The sequence below is a fragment of the Poromitra crassiceps genome (genome assembly GCF_964638095.1).
Source record: "Poromitra crassiceps genome assembly, chromosome: 5".
NCBI lineage: Eukaryota > Metazoa > Chordata > Actinopteri > Beryciformes > Melamphaidae > Poromitra > Poromitra crassiceps.
In genome coordinates, this window is record NC_139642.1 from 10,575,231 (window position 1) to 10,594,393 (window position 19,163).

Sequence of the window (19,163 nt, forward strand, 5' to 3'; positions counted from 1 at the left end):
CACTTTTTAATGAATTTGAGTTCTTACCCTCAGGGAGGCGGTACAGACAACCGATGGCAAAGAAAAACCTCTACAAGAGGTCATTTGTCCCAGATGCCATTATGGCTTTAAATAAAACTAGGAAGCGATAGACTATGCTATGCTTTTTGTTTATGCCTTTTTGGCGTTGCTGCGGTTTTTTGCACAGTAGGTCTTTTACATTTTATATTTTATATTTTTAATTTTCAATTCTTAATCGACATGCTGTAGATCCATTGGGTCGTACTGCAAATTCCAAGGTGTACTAAGTTTGAAGGTGGATGAATGTGTGTTAACTGTATTGTATTGTATCGATATGTGTACTGTCATCTTTAACACCTTGTATTGTTTTTGTGTTTTTCAAGTTTGTAAGACACGTCTTGGTGAAATCAAAGACAAATTTCCACCTGTGGACAATAAAGTTTTCGTATCGTATCGTATCGTATAAGCCCCCCCACCAAGCGGCTCGCTCGGCAATAAACTTCCAGGTGATCCCTTTGTCAGTGAAGAACTGCGTTAGCTCTGATTCTCTGATTGACTGCCATAGCTCTTTCAGATCCTTGTCTGCTCGTTTGAAGGTCTTGGCATTATCCGAGTAAATAACTTTACACAGCCCTCGCCTTGCAATAAACCTCTTTAAAGAGCATGGGGCAGGTTAGAGACCCCAATCAGTCAATGTGTAGGTGAATTATGGAGGAACTTGATTTTCACATTAAGACACTTACATATACACTACAGTGACTTCTGGGGTCGTTTTATTTTTTGAACTTTTATTTTGACATCTTGGACCCCAAAACTCTGACGTCAGAGTGGGGAGTCGCCAGGCATGCCCGTCTGTCCCTCTGTCTGTCATCACTTAGGTCAGGGCTGTCAGTCACACACTATGGATGCTAACGCCGGTTTTCAGGAGGAAGAGGAGGTAGCAAATGTTTATGTACATGAATACGATGGCCTCAGCCTAATTTTGACAGTGAAAGAGAGCAGGAACAGCCCAGCTATGAAACAACGGACCGCGGAGAGAGTTGAGAAAGCAAGCGAGGCGAGCGGAGGCGGGCCGAGGTGCGGACTGTAATTCGATACACACGCACGCACGCACACACACACACACACACACACACACACACACACACACACACACACACACACACACACGCGCGCAAAAGTGACGTATGTGTCCAGCCATCTGGCCGAGTTTTCGAAGTCCCGAACACAGTGAGAAAACCTCCCGAAGCTGCTGCTGCAGCGGGGTGCATATTGTCCGGCCAGCCGACCGAGAGGCATGCGAGCCGGGCACAGTTGGGGTGTGTGAGGTGGCTGGCTGTGGAGGTGGCGGTTTCTCCTCCTCCTTCTTTCTCCCGCACAGCAGAGCAGACCCCAGGCTGCACACAGCCCGGCGCGGCGCAGAGCAGAGCAGAGCAGAGCAGAGCAGAGCAGAGCAGAGCAGAGCAGAGCAGCGGTGCTGTGCTGTGCGGGGAGGAAAGAGCCGCAGCCTCCCCCTCCCTCGAGTGAAGAGAGAGCGTGTCACACAGCGTAGACACACACACACACACACACACACACACACACACACACACACACACACACACACACACACACACCGAGTGAGAGAGAGAGAGAGAGAGAGGGGGACTGACGGAGGGCCCCTCCACTCGCTCTTTCCCCTCCCTCCCTCCCGGAGCGAGTGAGAGAGACGAAAAAGAGAGATAGAGAGCGTGTCACCGCGCAGACAGCAGGTACACACACACACACACACACACCGAGTGAGAGAGAGAGAGCGAGTGAGAGAGAGAGAGAGAGAGAGAGAGAGCGAGAGAGAGATAGAAAGAGTGTCACGCAGACAGGCAGCAGCAGCAGAGTGGAGCTGACTTGTTATCTGCATGCAGGAACCTGGCGACACCCGACCCAAAACTCACTGACAACGACTTACTACAGGCAGCTACTGACTAAATGACTAACTATATACTAAAAACTAACTAGTGATTAACCTACCAACTAACCGACCGACTAACTGGCTGACTGATTGACTTTGACTAGCGTAGTACCTGACCTGACTATCTGTCCTGAATATGCGACTGATTTGACCATGCAGTGGGAGGGGAGAGGGACACACGCACGCGGGAGCCACTCCCCACTGTGACGTAGCAGACTTTGTCTTAACAGAATAAAAGTCTGTTATTTCCTTCTGAAAAAGGAAGGTGTTTTTCTCCATATTTTTTTTCAAACTTTTTTTTTTTTTTTTTTAATGATGCATTAACTTTTCAAATATACATAGGGACAAGGTTAAGTATACATTTAGCAAAGGAATTACCCTGCTCCATGCTCTTTAAGGCTAAGAGAAACCTTTCAGTTGTCAGATCTGTGACGAGCTCTAAATGCACTGCCCTGGTGACAGCACATGTGAAAAGTGCAATATATGCCTTAGCCTGACCACTTGACTGACCACTAGACTTGACATATAATGGCCCTGCAAAATCTACCCCCGTAACTTCAAAGGGTGGGGACTCTGTGACTCTGTCTCTGGGTAGTGGCGCTGTCACTTGCTGCGCTGGTTTCACCTTCAGTCTCCTACAAATGTAACAGTGTGAGACCATTTTCTTCACTAGCTGTCTCCCCTTTAAAACCCAGTATCTTTCCCTCATCTGTACTAGAGTATCTCTGACCCCAGAGTGCATCAGTCTCTCATGGCAGTCCTGAACTAGTAACTCAGAGTATCTGTGTTTTGTAGGTAGCACCCATGGGTGTTGCTCCCTGAAACTAAGATCTGAGTGTTGTAGCCTGCCTCCTACACTAATTAGGCCATTCTCATCCAAGAATGGTTTCAGGTCTTTGATTTTTGACTCTCTCTTGATGTCCTTTCCAGATTTCAGCTGACTGAGTTCTTGGTGGAAGCTATGCTCTTGTGTCACCTTCACCCAATACATTTCTGCTGCACTGAGCTCCTCTGCAGTTAACTCTCCCTGAGTCCTTTGACTAGAGCGGGCATTGGCTATGAACCTTCTCACCCATGCAGTTATTCTCAGCACCTTTTTTAACCTGCTGTACTTCTCTAGGTCTAGCAGTGGCTCAGCTTGTTCAGTACTGGTGAACTGTACTACAGCCTGAAATTTAGACCTAAGCTCAGTGTTCATCTCACGTGCAACACAGTCCTCATCAATGCTCTCTGAATCCTCAGGTGATGACAGTGAAGTGGGTCCGCTCCACCACAGCTGGCTCTGGATGAGGGTCTCGACGCTCTGGCCTCTTGTAAGTAGGTCTGCAGGATTGGTCTTGCCGCTGCAGTGAGACCACGACCCTGGATTTGTGAGACTTTGTATTTCAGTCACTCTGTTCGCCACGAATGGCTTCCATTTATGTGCTGTGCTGCGTATCCAGTGGAAAACAATCATCGAATCAGTCCACATGTTGAGCTGATTTGTTTCCAGGTTCAGGGGCTTGAGAAGATTGTTTCCTAACCTTGCTCCAATCAGTGCGCCCATCAGCTCCAGTCGTGGCAGGGTCATTTTCTTTAATGGAGCCACCTTTGACTTGGAGGCTACAAAACTGGTCACAACTTCCCCTTTCTTATTGTGTCCTTGCAGATACGCAACAGCACTGTATGCCTTTTCACTCGCATCGCAGTAAACATGTAGTTTCATTTTCTGCGAGTTTGGTTGAATCTCAATTTGGTACCATCTCGGAATGGCCACCAGGTGGAGCTTTGGCAGCTCTTCACACCATTTATCCCATTTTTCAGCTAAGTCTGTAGGAAGCTGCTCATCCCAACTGATTCCCCTTTCCCACAGTTCTTGAAACAAACACTTCACTCGTATGGTGAAGGGAGTCAGAAACCCAATGGGATCAAATATACGAGCTGATGTCTGTAGCACACTTCTCTTTGTGTTTTCCTTGCCCTTTAACATGTTTAACAGTCCCTTCAGGTCAAACGAAAAGTCATCCTTCTCTGGTCTCCACACTAATCCTAACACCTTCAGCACATTTCCAACTGTGTCTGTTTCGGGTGCATGCTCAAATCCCTTTTCTGTCCACTTGGCTCTTAGCTCTGGGGAATTTGTAACCCATTTGCACAGGTTCATGCTTGCATGTGACAGAATCTCTTTTGCTGTTGTGGTAACAGCAAGTGCCTCATCCACATCATCTGAGCTGGAGATAAAATCATCTACATAGAGAGACTCTCTCAGCGTCTCCACTGTCTTAGACTGCTCTGTTTCATACTGTTTGATATGTTTTCTTATTGTTGCAGCTAACAGGAATGGGCTGGGTGAGACTCCAAATACTACTCTACTCATTCTCATGATGCGCAGCTCATTTTCACAGTCTTTGGCTGGAGGTCCATGTAGCCACAGGAACCTAACAGCATCTTTGTCTTTCTCTGCTAGAGCTATCTGCAGGAAAGCCTTGGTAATATCTGCAGTGAAGGCGATCTTATGGAGTCTGAACTTGATTAGCACATCTAGTAGATTTGGGTTAAGGTTTGGCCCTGTCAGTAAACAGTAATTTAGGGATGGGCAGCCCTCCTCGTGTGATGACGCATCAAATACTACTTTCAGTTTTGTAGTTACCTTGTCCTCTCGAAGAACAGCATGATGTGGCATGTAGTATTTCACAGTCTCTGTTTGTTCTGCTGCTGAAGTGCTCTTTGGTACATCCTCACAGATGCCTTGCTCCAGGTAATCCTGCATGACATCATTGTACCTTGAATACAAGGTTGCATCCATTTTTAGTCTCCTCTTGAGGCTTTCAAACCGTCCTTTTGCGACCCTGAAGTTGTCTGGAAGAGCTGAGCTGTCGGGGCGCCATGGTAACTCAACTTGGTAGCGGCCATTCTTGCATGTTGTAGTCTGTTCAAAGTTCTGGAGAGCCTCTGTTTGCTCTGGGATCTGAGTTTGTTCATGAACAATTCCCAGTGACTCTACCTCCCAAAAGGCGTGCAGCTGTTTTGAGATCTGGGTTTCCTCGCATACACTGATGTGCATGCATGTGGCGTCGGTTACACTGGATGATGAGACTGGCCCTTGTAAAGCCCAGCCAAAGGTGCTTTCTATGGCTACTAGTGTTTTTGTTATCCTCTGGACCTTGCCAGACACTATTTGCCAGTAATAGTCTGATCCTATCAATACTGACAGTTCTGGATCATTAGCGCCCTCCAGAGGAAAATCAGCAAGCTGCAGACCATTTTTCTTTAACTCTTCTTGGATGGGTAAACTAGGGACCTTTATTATAGCAGTGCACACTTGAGGGGTTTCTACTGCTTCGATCACAATTCTTTGCTGTGTGTTCCACACGTTCTCCAGCGATACCTTCACAATGTTGCGTTGTGCTGTTACAGGAGCAGTAGATCCAAAGGTGTGTAGATTCAGTGTCTCTTGCCTCACCACTGGAAGTTTTAGCGCCTTCACCACACCCTCATGAATGAAGCTTCTCTGGCTGCCTCCATCTAAGAGACAGCGCACAATTTTTCTCCCAGCTGGGCCCTCTGTCCATGCCTTGACTGTCTGGAGCAGTACTGTGTCCTGAACGTTAGCTTTCAGTTTCATGGTGCTGGACACAGAGGAGACCACGGTGTCTGTATGGGCATTGTCACTGTCTGGCTTTTCTTCACTTTGATCACAGACTGACTGGTGATGTCTGCGACCACACAAGGCACATGAAACACCTTTAATTCTGCAGAATTTGGCGATGTGTTTCGGGCCTAAGCATACGTAGCATCTTCCCAATTTTCTCAATTTCTCTTTACGAGCAGCCACAGAATGTTCTGGACAATGTTCTGGTTTATGGTTAGCACTGTCACAATATACACATGTCTGAGGCACAGTACTCGCTGTGTGCAGTGTAGCTGCTGAGGGCATACTCCATCTTTTAGGTCTGGTTTCACTGAAGGAGGATGGCTTACTGAATGACCTATTACTTGGCGGAATGTCCCTTTGATCTGGTCTGGTTTGATTTGGTCTGGTTAGCTGAAGTGCTCTCTCTCTGCTTTGCACTTCATTTTGCAGGAACTGTATTAGTTCGAGCACCTTCCATTCACCGCTGGAGTCTGACTTGCGTGTGTAGGCTAATGCTATGTCATCTGGTATGAGCTGCAGTAGTACTGGGCATAGCAGGCAGCCATATGTGTCACTGTGAACCCCTAAGGATTCTAGACTGCGAATCTGTATTTCACATTCATCGTACAGGTGCCTGAGAGCTACTATATCTGCAGATCTTTTCACTGGAGTTAAGGTGAGTAATTTTGACATATGTGCACTTACTACAATGTCTTTTCTTCCAAAACGGTTCTGTAGCAACTCTATTGCTGCATCATAATTCCCATCGGTCATAGCAAGTCCTGCTACAGCTCTTGCTGCTGCTCCAGTCAGATACGATTTTAGGTATGTGAATTTCTCCCTCTTGCACAGCGTGTTGTTGTTATGAATAGCTGTTTCATATTGAGACCAGAATTCTTGCCACTGGCTTATCTCTCCACTGTATTTCTCTATCACTAGCTTGGGCAGTTTAACAGTCTGTTGACTTGGTGATCTGACTGAATTTGAACTTGCATCGCTCACCCGCACTCTCACAGGCTCCTGTGTCTTCTCAATAAGCCTGCTGGCTCGAGCTTTCCATGTGAGAATGCGGTCCTGGTAGTCCTGTGTGCTTGCAATCTCTGCCTCCAGATCGTCCGTATGAGTTTTATCCTCAATGCCTTTGTCTAAATCCAGTAAAGTTTCTTCTTTTGTTGACAATACTGCAAGCATTTCACGGAGTTTCTCATAGTCAGGCAGATCTTCCCCCACCTCCTCTTCCATGCGCGTTAGCAGCTTTGTTGTTGAGGCACGGATCGTCCCCCGTTTCTTCTTCATCCTTTCAAAGAGCTCGGCCATTTCTGTTGTTAGCGTTAGCTACCGTTTAGCTAACTTAGCTTCCAACTTCAAAGTTCAATCATGTATCGATCTGATTCCCGCGTTTTCGGCACCAACATGTTGTATATTAGAAGCTTCTTCTTTACCTTGATAATGACCAGAACGGGTTTGATGAACTGAAACTTTATTTTCTCCAACGTAGCTGCAGCATGAGGAGATAAACAGTGGACCGCAGGTCCATCTTGCAAACACAATACACTCTAGCGAGGTTAAGCTAGTTCACTGCATAAGGCAGACACATCCGTCTTGGAGTTTCAAAGTAAAAGCGCCTATGCATGAAACAGGAAACGAACATGAAATAATCCGTGCATGACAAGTAAAGCATAAATGAAATTATCATTACCAGATTTCTTAATACATGTCGCATTTGTAGTAAATATAGTAACTGTAAATACTGTAAATATCACATATTTTAGCTATGATGAGAAACTATAATCTTTTGACTATTGATATTTATTCTATTTATTACTATTAATTGCCTTATTTAATTACTCAAATCAAACAATTCACAACAGTGTGTGTCCAGGAGGCCGGAGCTAAGTGTGCTAAGGCTAGGTGTTAGCTTCGCTCAGACCTGTGTGTGTGTGTGTGTGTGTGTGTGTGTGTTCAAATCTATGTATCCATCAAAGGAGGAAATGTGACTTGGAAATGGACTGTCGCACAAATCAGACTTAAAACCATGTTTAGCGAGCTAACGTCACAATATTGATTTAAGTATTTCAGCATACGAGCGATTGTTTTGCTTGCTATAAAGAAAAGGTAGATAACGCATTGAAATAACATGAAACTAAGATAAGAGGATGGTTATCATCTTTTTTCAATCTTTATCAATGAAGAAAATACTTATGTGTGCGTGCGTATGTATGTGTGTGTGTGTGTGTGTGTGTGTGTGTGTGTGTGTGTGTGTCAGAGATGCGGTTGAAGGAGATGGTGTCCATGGGGGTGGGGAACAAGCCGTTTCTGGACATCCAGCCCAGCGAGGCGGCCATCAGCGACCGGGCCGTCCACTACATCATGAAGAGCAGAGGTAAGACACGCACGGCCTCAAAGTTTGATAAAGTCACCTAGTTCTGCTTGTGACCCCAACTTTATGAGCTTCAAAACTATATTTAGCGTTTAAATTCCACAATAATCGTCACACAGAATGAAAGCCAATGCTTTATTTATATGCTGGACGCTAGGTAAACGTAGCAAAATTTATGCGTTTTGAACCAACAATGTAGCCTATGACACACACCACATCCTGGTAGATTTTTAACAGGTCTGTGTTGATGAAATAATAATCAGTGTGTGTGTGTGTGTGTGTGTCCAGGAGCCCGGACCCGGGCGTCCATCGCCGTCTCTCTGTTTGACCACTCGAACCCGTTTAAGCGCGGGGCGGAGCGGAGGACCTCTGACCCCACCGCCTTAGGCCCCTCCTCCTGCAGCCTGCTGGGCCCGCTCAACCTGCACATGTAGAGGTAATTTAGCTTGATGTAGACTAGTTAATGTAGACGCTCAACCTGCACATGTACAGGTAATTTAGCTTGATGTAGACTAGTTAATGTAGACGCTCAACCTGCACATGTACAGGTAATTTAGCTTGATGTAGACGAGCTAATGTAGACGCTCAACCTGCACCTGTACAGGTAATTTAGCTTGATGTAGACTAGCTAATGTAGACGCTCAACCTGCACATGTACAGGTAATTTAGCTTGATGTAGACAAGCTAATGTAGACGCTCAACCTGCACATGTACAGGTAATTTAGCTTGATGTAGACAAGCTAATGTAGACGCTCAACCTGCACATGTACAGGTAATTTAGCTTGATGTAGACTAGCTAATGTAGACGCTCAACCTGCACATGTACAGGTAATTTAGCTTGATGTAGACTAGCTAATGTAGATGCTCAACCTGCACATGTACAGGTAATTTAGCTTGATGTAGACTAGCTAATGTAGACGCTCAACCTGCACATGTGCAGGTAATTTAGCTTGATGTAGACGAGCTAATGTAGACGCTCAACCTGCACATGTACAGGTAATTTAGCTTGATGTCGACCAGCTAATGTAGACACTCAACCTGCACATGTACAGGTAATTTAGCTTGATGTAGACGAGCTAATGTAGACGCTCAACCTGCACATGTACTGGTAATTTAGCTTGATGTAGACGAGCTAATGTAGACACTCAACCTGCACATGTACAGGTAATTTAGCTTGATGTAGACTAGCTAATGTAGATGCTCAACCTGCACATGTACAGGTCAGTTAGCTTGATGTAGACAAGCTAATGTAGACGGGACAGACTAAATGCCCTTCCTGGGTGTTCCTCCCCACATGACAACGTTGAATTATGTCCCAAAGGTTGGTGTTGTGGTTGTGGTCATGGTTAGGCAAGTAAAACAATGGTGAGGGTTTGGATTCAATAAGAAAAATGTTCGTTAATATTTTTTATGTAGCCGAGCAAGACCATTGGTTCCCAAACTGTGGTCTGCGCGGACCACTGGTGGTAACATTTACTTTCAGAGGCTGCAGCAGGCTCAGTTTTAAAGCCAGAGTGAAGTTTCTGGTATCATATGAAACTGGAAGACCTAAGGAATGGATTTGTACCAACCATGTCATGCTAGTTTGTCAGGAAGGTAGTTAAATAACACTCCAAAGTTAGGCTACATTTTGGCGAGGGACAAAAAAACATTTTCAAAGGGGTCCTGTCCTCTTTTTCACAGCCTAATGTTGGCAGGTGTGTGTGTGTGTGTGTGTGTGTGTGTGTGTGTGTGTGTGTGTGTGTGTCTGTGTGAGTCCGTGTGTCTGTTTTGAACCAGCTAGTAGCCTTATATTGTTATTTAGCCTTTCTGCTGCTATTGCATGGTTAAATCAGCTAATTTTATTTTTAGGGGGGGGGGGGTGGTATACAAGTGCTCCCTGGGAAATTTGTTTTGGTACGTAGTGGTACTTGGACGGAGAAGTTTGGGACTCCCTGATGTAGACAAAGCAGTAGAGCTGACTTGATTCATATCGCCCTCATGTGTTCAGGAGGTGTAATATTTTTATTATTTTTCACAAAAAGAAGTCTGCAGTACAAAACAAAGAACTGCACAAAAGGGTAGAGACAGGGCAAAACACAATGCCACCCATCAAAACACTCTCTCCTCTCCTCTCCTCTCTCCTCCTCTCTTATCTTCTCTCTCCTCTCCTCTTCTCTTCTCTCTTCTCCTCTCCTCTCCTCTCCTCTCCTCTCTCCTCTCCTCTCATCTCCTCTCCTCTTCTCTCCTCTCCTCTCAGTAGTCAGAGTGTCCCCTCCGCTCCGCCTACTGAAAGCTCCTTCATCACTTCCTGTATCGAGGAAGACGAGCAGGAGCATGAGACCAGCAGCCAGCCTTCAATGAGTACGTGCACGCAGCAGGCGCACACACACACACACACTCACACACACACACACACACACACACACACACACACACACACACACACACACACACACACACACACAGTCAGTTAGTGTCTGCAATCTTACCCAACTACAACAGGCTGTAGAAACTTTACTAACACTTTCTATGTATTACATTCTAATCCTACTTATAACACATCATGCCATCATCATGCATTATAATACATTTTATTTATAATTATCCATAGATGGCTAATGCTGTACTTATAATCTGTTATATCTTCTTTTTTAAATTATGATTATAACTATACTTATAATGCATTGGTGATTGATGGAAAAGTTATCATCATTATTATTAATATTATTGTTGTTGTTATAAAAGTGTCCCTCTGTTCCTCTCAGCCACAGAGAGCTCTGGTTCGTCGTCTCGGTGTCTCTCCGGCTCCACTGGCTCAGACAGCGGCTGTGTCTCCTCCCACCTGCAGGAGGCGCTGGCCGAGGAACTGAGCGCTCCCTGCCGGCTCCCTGGCCTCTCCCCCGGCCCCCCGCCTGGCCACAAGCAGCTCCTCAATGGCCGATACATTTCAGCTGTGAGTAGTACAGATACATTCAGCTGTGAGTAGCACAGATACATTTCAGCTGTGAGTAGTACAGATACATTTCAGCTGTGAGTAGTACTGATACATTTCAGCTGTGAGTAGCACAGCTACATTTCAGCTGTGAGTAGTACTGATACAGTTCAGCTGTGAGTAGTACAGATACATTTCAGCTGTGAGTAGTACAGATACATTTCAGCTGTGAGTAGTACAGATACATTTCAGCTGTGAGTAGTACAGATACATTTCAGCTGTGAGTAGTACAGATACATTTCAGCTGTGAGTAGCACAGATACATTTCAGCTGTGAGTAGCACAGATACATTTCAGCTGTGAGTAGTACAGATACATTTCAGCTGTGAGTAGTACAGATACATTTCAGCTGTGAGTAGTACAGATACATTTCAGCTGTGAGTAGTACAGATACATTTAAGCTGTGAGTAGTACAGATACATTTCAGCTGTGAGTAGTACAGATACATTTAAGCTGTGAGTAGTACAGATACATTTCAGCTGTGAGTAGCACAGATACATTTAAGCTGTGAGTAGTACAGATACATTTCAGCTGTGAGTAGCACAGATACATTTCAGCTGTGAGTAGTACAGCTACATTTCAGCTGTGAGTAGCACAGATACATTTCAGCTGTGAGTAGCACAGATACATTTAAGCTGTGAGTAGTACAGCTACATTTCAGCTGTGAGTAGCACAGATACATTTAAGCTGTGAGTAGTACAGATACATTTCAGCTGTGAGTAGTACAGATACATTTCAGCTGTGAGTAGTACAGATACATTTCAGCTGTGAGTAATACAGATACATTTCAGCTGTGAGTAGCACAGATACATTTCAGCTGTGAGTAGTACAGATACATTTCAGCTGTGAGTAGCACAGATACATTTCAGCTGTGAGTAGTACAGATACATTTCAGCTGTGAGTAGTACAGCTACATTTCAGCTGTGAGTAGTACAGATACATTTAAGCTGTGAGTAGTACAGCTACATTTCAGCTGTGAGTAGCACAGATACATTTAAGCTGTGAGTAGTACAGATATATTTCAGCTGTGAGTAGTACAGATACATTTCAGCTGTGAGTAGCACAGATACATTTCAGCTGTGAGTAGTACAGCTACATTTCAGCTGTGAGTAGCACAGATACATTTCAGCTGTGAGTAGTACAGATACATTTCAGCTGTGAGTAATACAGATACATTTCAGCTGTGAGTAGTACAGATACATTTCAGCTGTGAGTAATACAGATACATTTCAGCTGTGAGTAGTACAGATACATTTCAGCTGTGAGTAGTACAGCTACATTTCAGCTGTGAGTAGTACAGATACATTTCAGCTGTGAGTAGCACAGATGCATTTCAGCTGTGAGTAGCACAGATACATTTCAGCTGTGAGTAGCACAGATACATTTAAGCTGTGAGTAGTACAGATAGATGACATAAGTGTATGAGTATGAAAGACAATGAGTTTTGGCCTGTCAGATGTGACTGGGGGGAGGGCATTCCAGAGGGAGGGGGTGGCTGCAGCAAGGCCCTGTCAGAGGCCCCCCTGTCACAGCTTTAGCAAAGAGATACCTGTGATTCTTGTCAAAGTGGATATAAATTGTATGATCATATTCAGCCAGACAGTGAGATGAAGATTTACAATGGTGAGCAAAAAAAATATATATACAAAATATAAAATAAAATATAAATATCTCCTCCTCTCTCCTCTCTCCTCTCCTCTCCTCCTCTCTCCTCTCCTCTTCTCTCTCCTCTCCTCTCTCCTCTCCTCTCCTCTCTCCTCTTCTCTCTTTCCTCTCCTCTCTCCTCTCCTCTGTCGTGCTCTCCTCTCCTCCTCTCTCCTCTCCTCTTCTCTCTCCTGCTCTCCTATCCTCTTCTCTCCTCTCCTCTCCTCTCTCCTCCTCCTCTCTCCTCCCCTCTCCTCTTCTCTCTCCTGCTCTCCTCTTCCCTCCCCTCCCCTCTCCTCTCCTCTCCTCTCCTCTCCTCTCGTCTGTCGTCCTCTCCTCTGTCCTCCTCTCCTCTCCTCCTCTCCTCTTCTCTCTCCTGCTCTCCTCCCTGCAGACTGCAGCTCCGGTCATCGGCCCGGCCACCATCGTGTGACTGTTTTGTTCACCTGCTCACTGTAAGTGCACTCACAGTCCTTCACACCACAAACACACAGAATAACATGCAGTAGGCTGCAGTACGCTCCTTCACCATGTGGGGGCAGACAGTCTGGGCCTAACACTGTGTTGCTCCTGCAGCCAGTGAGGAGCTGGCAGTCACTCTCTGTCCTCCATGAACCCTGGTGGTGAAGCTCTGGTCTAGAACCTCGTCCAACTAGAAGGCATTCAGCCAGCACAAACCTCCAACACTAAATCACTCTCCAAACACATGGCTCCTTTCACTTCACTTCTCAATTAAATTGATTTCTAGACTGCAAACTTCCCCTTAGGATTTGGAGTCACGCCTCTGTCTCTAGTTTCAGAGTTCTGCTAAAAAGACAAATCATATACTGACAGAAATCCCATGATCCCAGATCCAGATCCCCACCAAAATCAAATCAGTTGTTCCTTGGCTCAAGGCTGATCTGTCCACCAGATTTCATGGAAATCTGTTCATAAGTGTCTGAGAAATCCTGCTGACAGTGAGACAGGCTAACACACAGGTGAAAATATCCATCTGGACACCCAGCTAACCCTCTCTCTAACTCTTCCCCCTCTCTCTCCCTCCCCTCTCTCCCCCATCACTCTCTCTCTCTCTCTCTCTCACCCTCCCTCCCCTTTCTCCCTCCCTCCCCTCTCTCCCCCATCACTCTCTCTCTCTCTCTTCCTCCCCTCTCTCTCTCCCCCATCACTCTCTCTCCCTCCCATCTCTCTCTCCCTCCCTCCCCCTTCTCTCTCCCTCCCCTTTCTCTCTCCCTCCCATCTCTCTCTCCCTCCCCTCTCTCTCTCCCTCCCCTCTCCCCCCCCTCTCTCTCTCTCTCTTTCTCCCTCCCCTCTCTCTCTCTCTCCCCCCTCTCTCTCTCCCTCCCTCCCTCCCCTCTCTCCCTCCCTCCCCCCTCTCCCTCTCTCTCTCTCCCCCCCCCTCTCTCTCTCTCTCTCTCCCCCCCCCCCTCTCTCTCTCCTGCAGGATGGAGACCGTGCAGCAGTTTGATCCAGACACTGAAGTCAGTTGGGACTTAGCACTGTTCAAAAAACACTTCTGCTTTTGTATTGTTTTTGAAAAGAAAGTTGTTTTAAATATTCTTATATTTATCGTTGTTTCCTAAAGTGCTGCAGTAGATGACTGTTGTGTACATAATGTTGGAATTGTTTCTAATGTTCTGGCCGGGCCGCTCCGCGGGGTTTTGTGTAGTGCTGATGCCCGTCCTGCTGGTCCAGGGTCAGTCTACTCAGAGTCAGTCTACTCAGGGTCAGTCTACTGATCCAGAGTCAGTCTACTCAGGGTCAGTCTACTCAGGGTCAGTCTGCTGGTCCAGGGTCAGTCTACTCAGGGTCAGTCTACTGGTCCAGAGTCAGTCTACTCAGGGTCAGTCTGCTGGTCCAGGGTCAGTCTACTCAGGTCAGTCTACTGGTCCAGAGTCAGTCTACTGGTCCAGGGTCAGTCTACTGGTCCAGAGTCAGTCTACTCAGGGTCAGTCTACTGGTCCAGAGTCAGTCTACTCAGGGTCAGTCTACTCAGGGTCAGTCTGCTGGTCCAGGGTCAGTCTACTCAGGGTCAGTCTACTGGTCCACGGTCAGTCTACTGGTCCAGAGTCAGTCTACTGGTCCATAGTCAGTCTACTCAGGGTCAGTCTACTGATCCAGAGTCAGTCTACTGGTCCAGAGTCAGTCTACTCAGGGTCAGTCTACTCGTCCAGAGTCAGTCTACTCAGGGGCAGTCTACTCAGGGTCAGTCTGCTGGTCCAGGGTCAGTCTACTCAGGGTCATTCTACTGGTCCAGAGTCAGTCTACTCTGGGTCAGTCTACTCAGGGTCAGTCTGCTGGTCCAGGGTCAGTCTACTCAGGGTCAGTCTACTGGTCCAGAGTCAGTCTACTGGTCCAGGGTCAGTCTACTGGTCCAGAGTCAGTCTACTGGTCCAGAGTCAGTCTACTGGTCCAGAGTCAGTCTACTCATCCAGAGTCAGTCTACTCATCCAGAGTCAGTCTACTGGTCCAGAATCAGTCTAATGGTCCAGAGTCAGTCTACTGGTCCAGGGTCAGTCTACTGGTCCAGGGTCAGTGTGCCTCTGGTCAGCTGGTCAGAGTGATGTGTGAAGCTGATCCAGGAGCAGCAGGACGAGTGGAGGTAGAGACTAACTGTACATTGTGTGTAAATAGTTCTGATCTGTTTCTTACCTGTTCAATAAAAATGAATTGGTTCAAAGAGAAAAGCTGGTTTGCTTTTGCTTTAGGGGGGAAGTTAGGATTCTCAGGGCCGCTGACTGACAAGGGTCCTTACAACCTCTTAAACTGGTCAGCTGACATTTCTGTCTTTCAGAAGCTGTTGTGGGTTTTTAAAGGTAGAGTGAAGATACTGATATATGAAACTAGAAGGCCTAATGCATCCATTGGTCATGCTAGCTTGTCAGGAAGGCAGCTAAATAACACAAGTTAGGCTACATTTTGGTGAGGGAAAAACAGGCATGGCCATATTCAAAGGGGTCCCTTGACCTCTCACTTCAAGATATCTGAATGAGAATGTGTTCTATGGGTCTCCACGAGTCTCCCCTTTACACACATGCCCACTTCATGCTAATCTCATGCCATGGTGGCTACAAGCTCCTCTGTTCCCTCCGGCCGTGCCTGCTGTTATCGCCTAGCCAGAGTCCCTGTCGTCGGCCCTCAACACCCAGCCTGACCCTCAACACCCAGCCTGACCCTCAACACCCAGCCTGACCCTCAACACCCAGCCTGACCCTCAACACCCAGCCTGACCCTCAACACCCAGCCTGACCCTCAACACCCAGCCTGACCCTCAACACTCAGCCTGACCCTCAACACCCAGCCTGACCCTCAACACTCAGCCTGACCCTCAACACCCAGCCTGACCCTCAACACCCAGCCTGACCCTCAACACTCAGCCTGACCCTCAACACCCAGCCTGACCCTCAACACTCAGCCTGACCCTCAACACCCAGCCTGACCCTCAACACTCAGTCTGACCCTCAACACTCAGCCTGACCCTCAACACTCAGCCTGACCCTCAACACCCAGCCTGACCCTCAACACTCAGCCCGACCCTCAACACTCAGCCTGACCCTCAACACCCAGCCTGACCCTCAACACCCAGCCTGACCCTCAACACCCAGCCTGACCCTCGACGGCAAAATGCCAAACTCAAGGCTTCAGAACGGGAGTCCACAAACCAATGGGTGACGTCACCCTGCATGGCTACATCCATATTTTTATACAGTCTATATGGGAAATAGCCTAAGCATCATGTCATCATATCATACACTCTTTTTAGAGCCTTATTCAAAGCTCTAGTTTCACTGCACAATAAATGTTATGAGTGTTTTGACAGGACTTCTATTCTTCTGCACAGAAATGCTTCATAATTCATGACAGATTTGATGCTTTTATTGTGAAAGCAAAATCATTCACCTACTGGTTCTGTTCTTGCTGCCTTGATGGAGACTGTCCACTAGTGACGTCATGAGAATCCTGTGTGGAAATGGATACAGCAGAATGACATCATAGATCCAGAGATACATTCAGATGATCTGAAGCTCCAGCTGTTCTCAGGTCAGATTTACAGTCCAGATTAAAGGAAAGGGGAGGTGGGAGTGATAAAGATCCCCTAATGTAAAAACATGTTTTTCTTCTTGTTTCTCTGAGCTCATAGAAAAATACCATTTTAGGGGGCGGGCCTTCAAGGGTGATTTGTGACATCACCGTTTGGAAGCCAATCCCTGTCCACTATTCAACTTACAAAAGTGTGATGTGGAAACTTGGAGCCTCCAGTGCGTGCGCACGCAGACACACACACACACACACACACACACACATATATATATCTAGGCTATATATATATATATACACACACACATATATATAGGCTATATATATATATATATACACTAACACACACACAGAAGTAGGAGACATCTTGTGTCTCTCGTAACGGACAAGCCCGTCTTTTATTATCACACGAACACCACAATACATGCATGCGGCCACAACACACTCATGCTGACGGTGGCCGGTGAAAAGTGTCCTCCACATTTAACCCATCCAGGCATGTCCTTTCCTCCGGGGGGCAGGCCAGGAGCAGTGGTCGCTTTCTCGTACAGCGCCCGGGGACCAACTTCGGATGTTGTCGTCACTGGTCGGATGACGATGACGATCTGGGCCCCTATTCTCCCACAGGCCTTCGGCGCTAAAACGGGCCTTAAACGCAAAAAAACGTGCCTTGCGCCTGTTTTGGGACGATATCAATATGGCTTTACGCTGCCAAATGCGCTTTAGGCCGAATGGGCGTGGCGCAGTCCCAGAATGGGCCAAAGTGGGCGTGTCGGCGCTAAATACCGGCCTACTGATATCTTCCGACCTGGCGTTAATTTAGCGCCTTGCGCCTTTGAAAAGCAGGCCTATTCAGTGGGCCAGTTGCGCGGAGCGCTCCCCTCTGGCTCTCTCCTCTGTCACCCTTCTCTGTGTCACTCTCTCCCTCTCTCCTACTGACAGTAGCAGGCATTGGTGTGCGTTTACCAGTTTATTGTGAAATAAATCCTTCCGCGTTGAGTTACTGTCACAAGCCTGTGTGACAACAAGTCCAGCCTGGGTAAAACAAGTCCGTGTACCGCTTTGAGGCTGCAGGCAGTCTGACAGGCACAATACGACTGTCTCTCTCTGACTGCCTGTGAATGTCCCAGCATGCAATTGGGTACTCCATTTCGCTACTAAATAGCAACCAAATGAGGCGAAATAGATATAAAATGTCGATCTAAAATAATGTGTAATGGTAACACAGCCTGCAATTGTAGAACATTTCAATATTGGACCAAATAAATCATCGAAATTAAAACACCACCCTAAGTGAAACATATATGTCCTCCTGGGCCTATATATATCCTTTGTCGATTTAACGTCATTTAGATAAGTGTTAGCGGAACGCGCTTCGGAACGCGCTTCTACTATACTGTGATGTCCGCTCCAATAACTTGGCCCAACTTCACATTTAGTTTTACAATAAAAACACATTTATGCAATGACTTTACATAATGTAGGGTATATTTATGTGCATCATTCTACCTGCAGCAGGGGAGAGAAAACAATATCGTTCTGAACAAACTTTCACCAATATAAAATTAATCTCATCATATAGGGATAGGCTATATTTTTCTAGCTGATGCCTTTAGAACATTCTTTTCACTTTGATCTTGCTATAGTGTAGCGTATTTACATGCTTGCAGTATTTAAACTGCAGTTAGATTGGTTTGAGAAGCATAATAATATGGAATAATAGCCTATAATGGAGACAGACAGACTGGATGAAGGGAGGGGGGGGGGCAGAGCGTTTGGCTTTCGTCTGGTTTTGCGGGATCACTGGAATTGGAGCTAAAAAGGCAAGCGTGCGATTCGTTTATTGCAGTTATCCAATGAGCATGACGTGCATAATTTTACGCTTAAAAGGCATGGTTGTAATGCTTTAGGCTGCGTGTAGCGCCAGCACGACGATATCAAGTGCGCTGGTCCACGCCCACTGATTTGCGCTGCGCCAGGTGCTCGGCCTAGAAACAGCAGGGCCCTGATCTTCTGCATGTTTGTAGTGGGGTTATATATGGAGGAACCCCCTGGGGAGCACGGGGAGAACATGCAAACTCCACACAGAGAGAAAGGCCCTTACGACGAGATACCCCACCTGGGCAGTAGGCACTGAAGATATGGGGGGGGCACAACCACAGCGCCCACAGTGTCCCAGGCGAGAATCGAACTCAGGACCTTCTGACTGCGAGGCGACAGCTCTACCACTGAGCCACCGTACCCCCACTGAGCCACTGTACCCGTGTGTGTATATATAATATATATACATATATATATATATATATACACACATATATATAGGCTATATATATATATATATACACACACACACACAGAAGTAGGAGACATCTTGTGTGTGTATATGTTATATATATATATATATATATATATATATATATATACTTATTATAATAATATTATATACTAATTTTAATTATACTATATATATGCTTATGTTCTTGTAGCCTACATATGTTAAAACTCCAGGTAGGCTACTGTAGGAGCAGAGCAGACACACACACAGTTCACGCAGGGACCTCTGTCCT

General features: G+C 46.3%; 1 protein-coding gene across 1 annotated transcript in view; it reads left to right on the plus strand.

The window, feature by feature from the left end:
* The window catches only part of LOC310776300 (puratrophin-1-like), a gene marked incomplete at its 5' end in the record, with an annotated part of 33,349 nt that extends 19,255 nt beyond the window's left edge, over nucleotides 1–14,094 (plus strand). The window contains 6 exons of the mRNA XM_083636503.1: nucleotides 7,828–7,944; nucleotides 8,230–8,371; nucleotides 10,181–10,284; nucleotides 10,689–10,876; nucleotides 12,953–13,013; nucleotides 14,003–14,094. Coding sequence (XP_083492629.1) covers nucleotides 7,828–7,944; nucleotides 8,230–8,371; nucleotides 10,181–10,284; nucleotides 10,689–10,876; nucleotides 12,953–12,991 — 590 coding nt within the window. The 3' untranslated portion in view covers nucleotides 12,992–13,013; nucleotides 14,003–14,094. The remainder of the gene's footprint in view (nucleotides 1–7,827; nucleotides 7,945–8,229; nucleotides 8,372–10,180; nucleotides 10,285–10,688; nucleotides 10,877–12,952; nucleotides 13,014–14,002) is intronic.
* Between the last annotated feature and the right edge of the window lie 5,069 nt (nucleotides 14,095–19,163).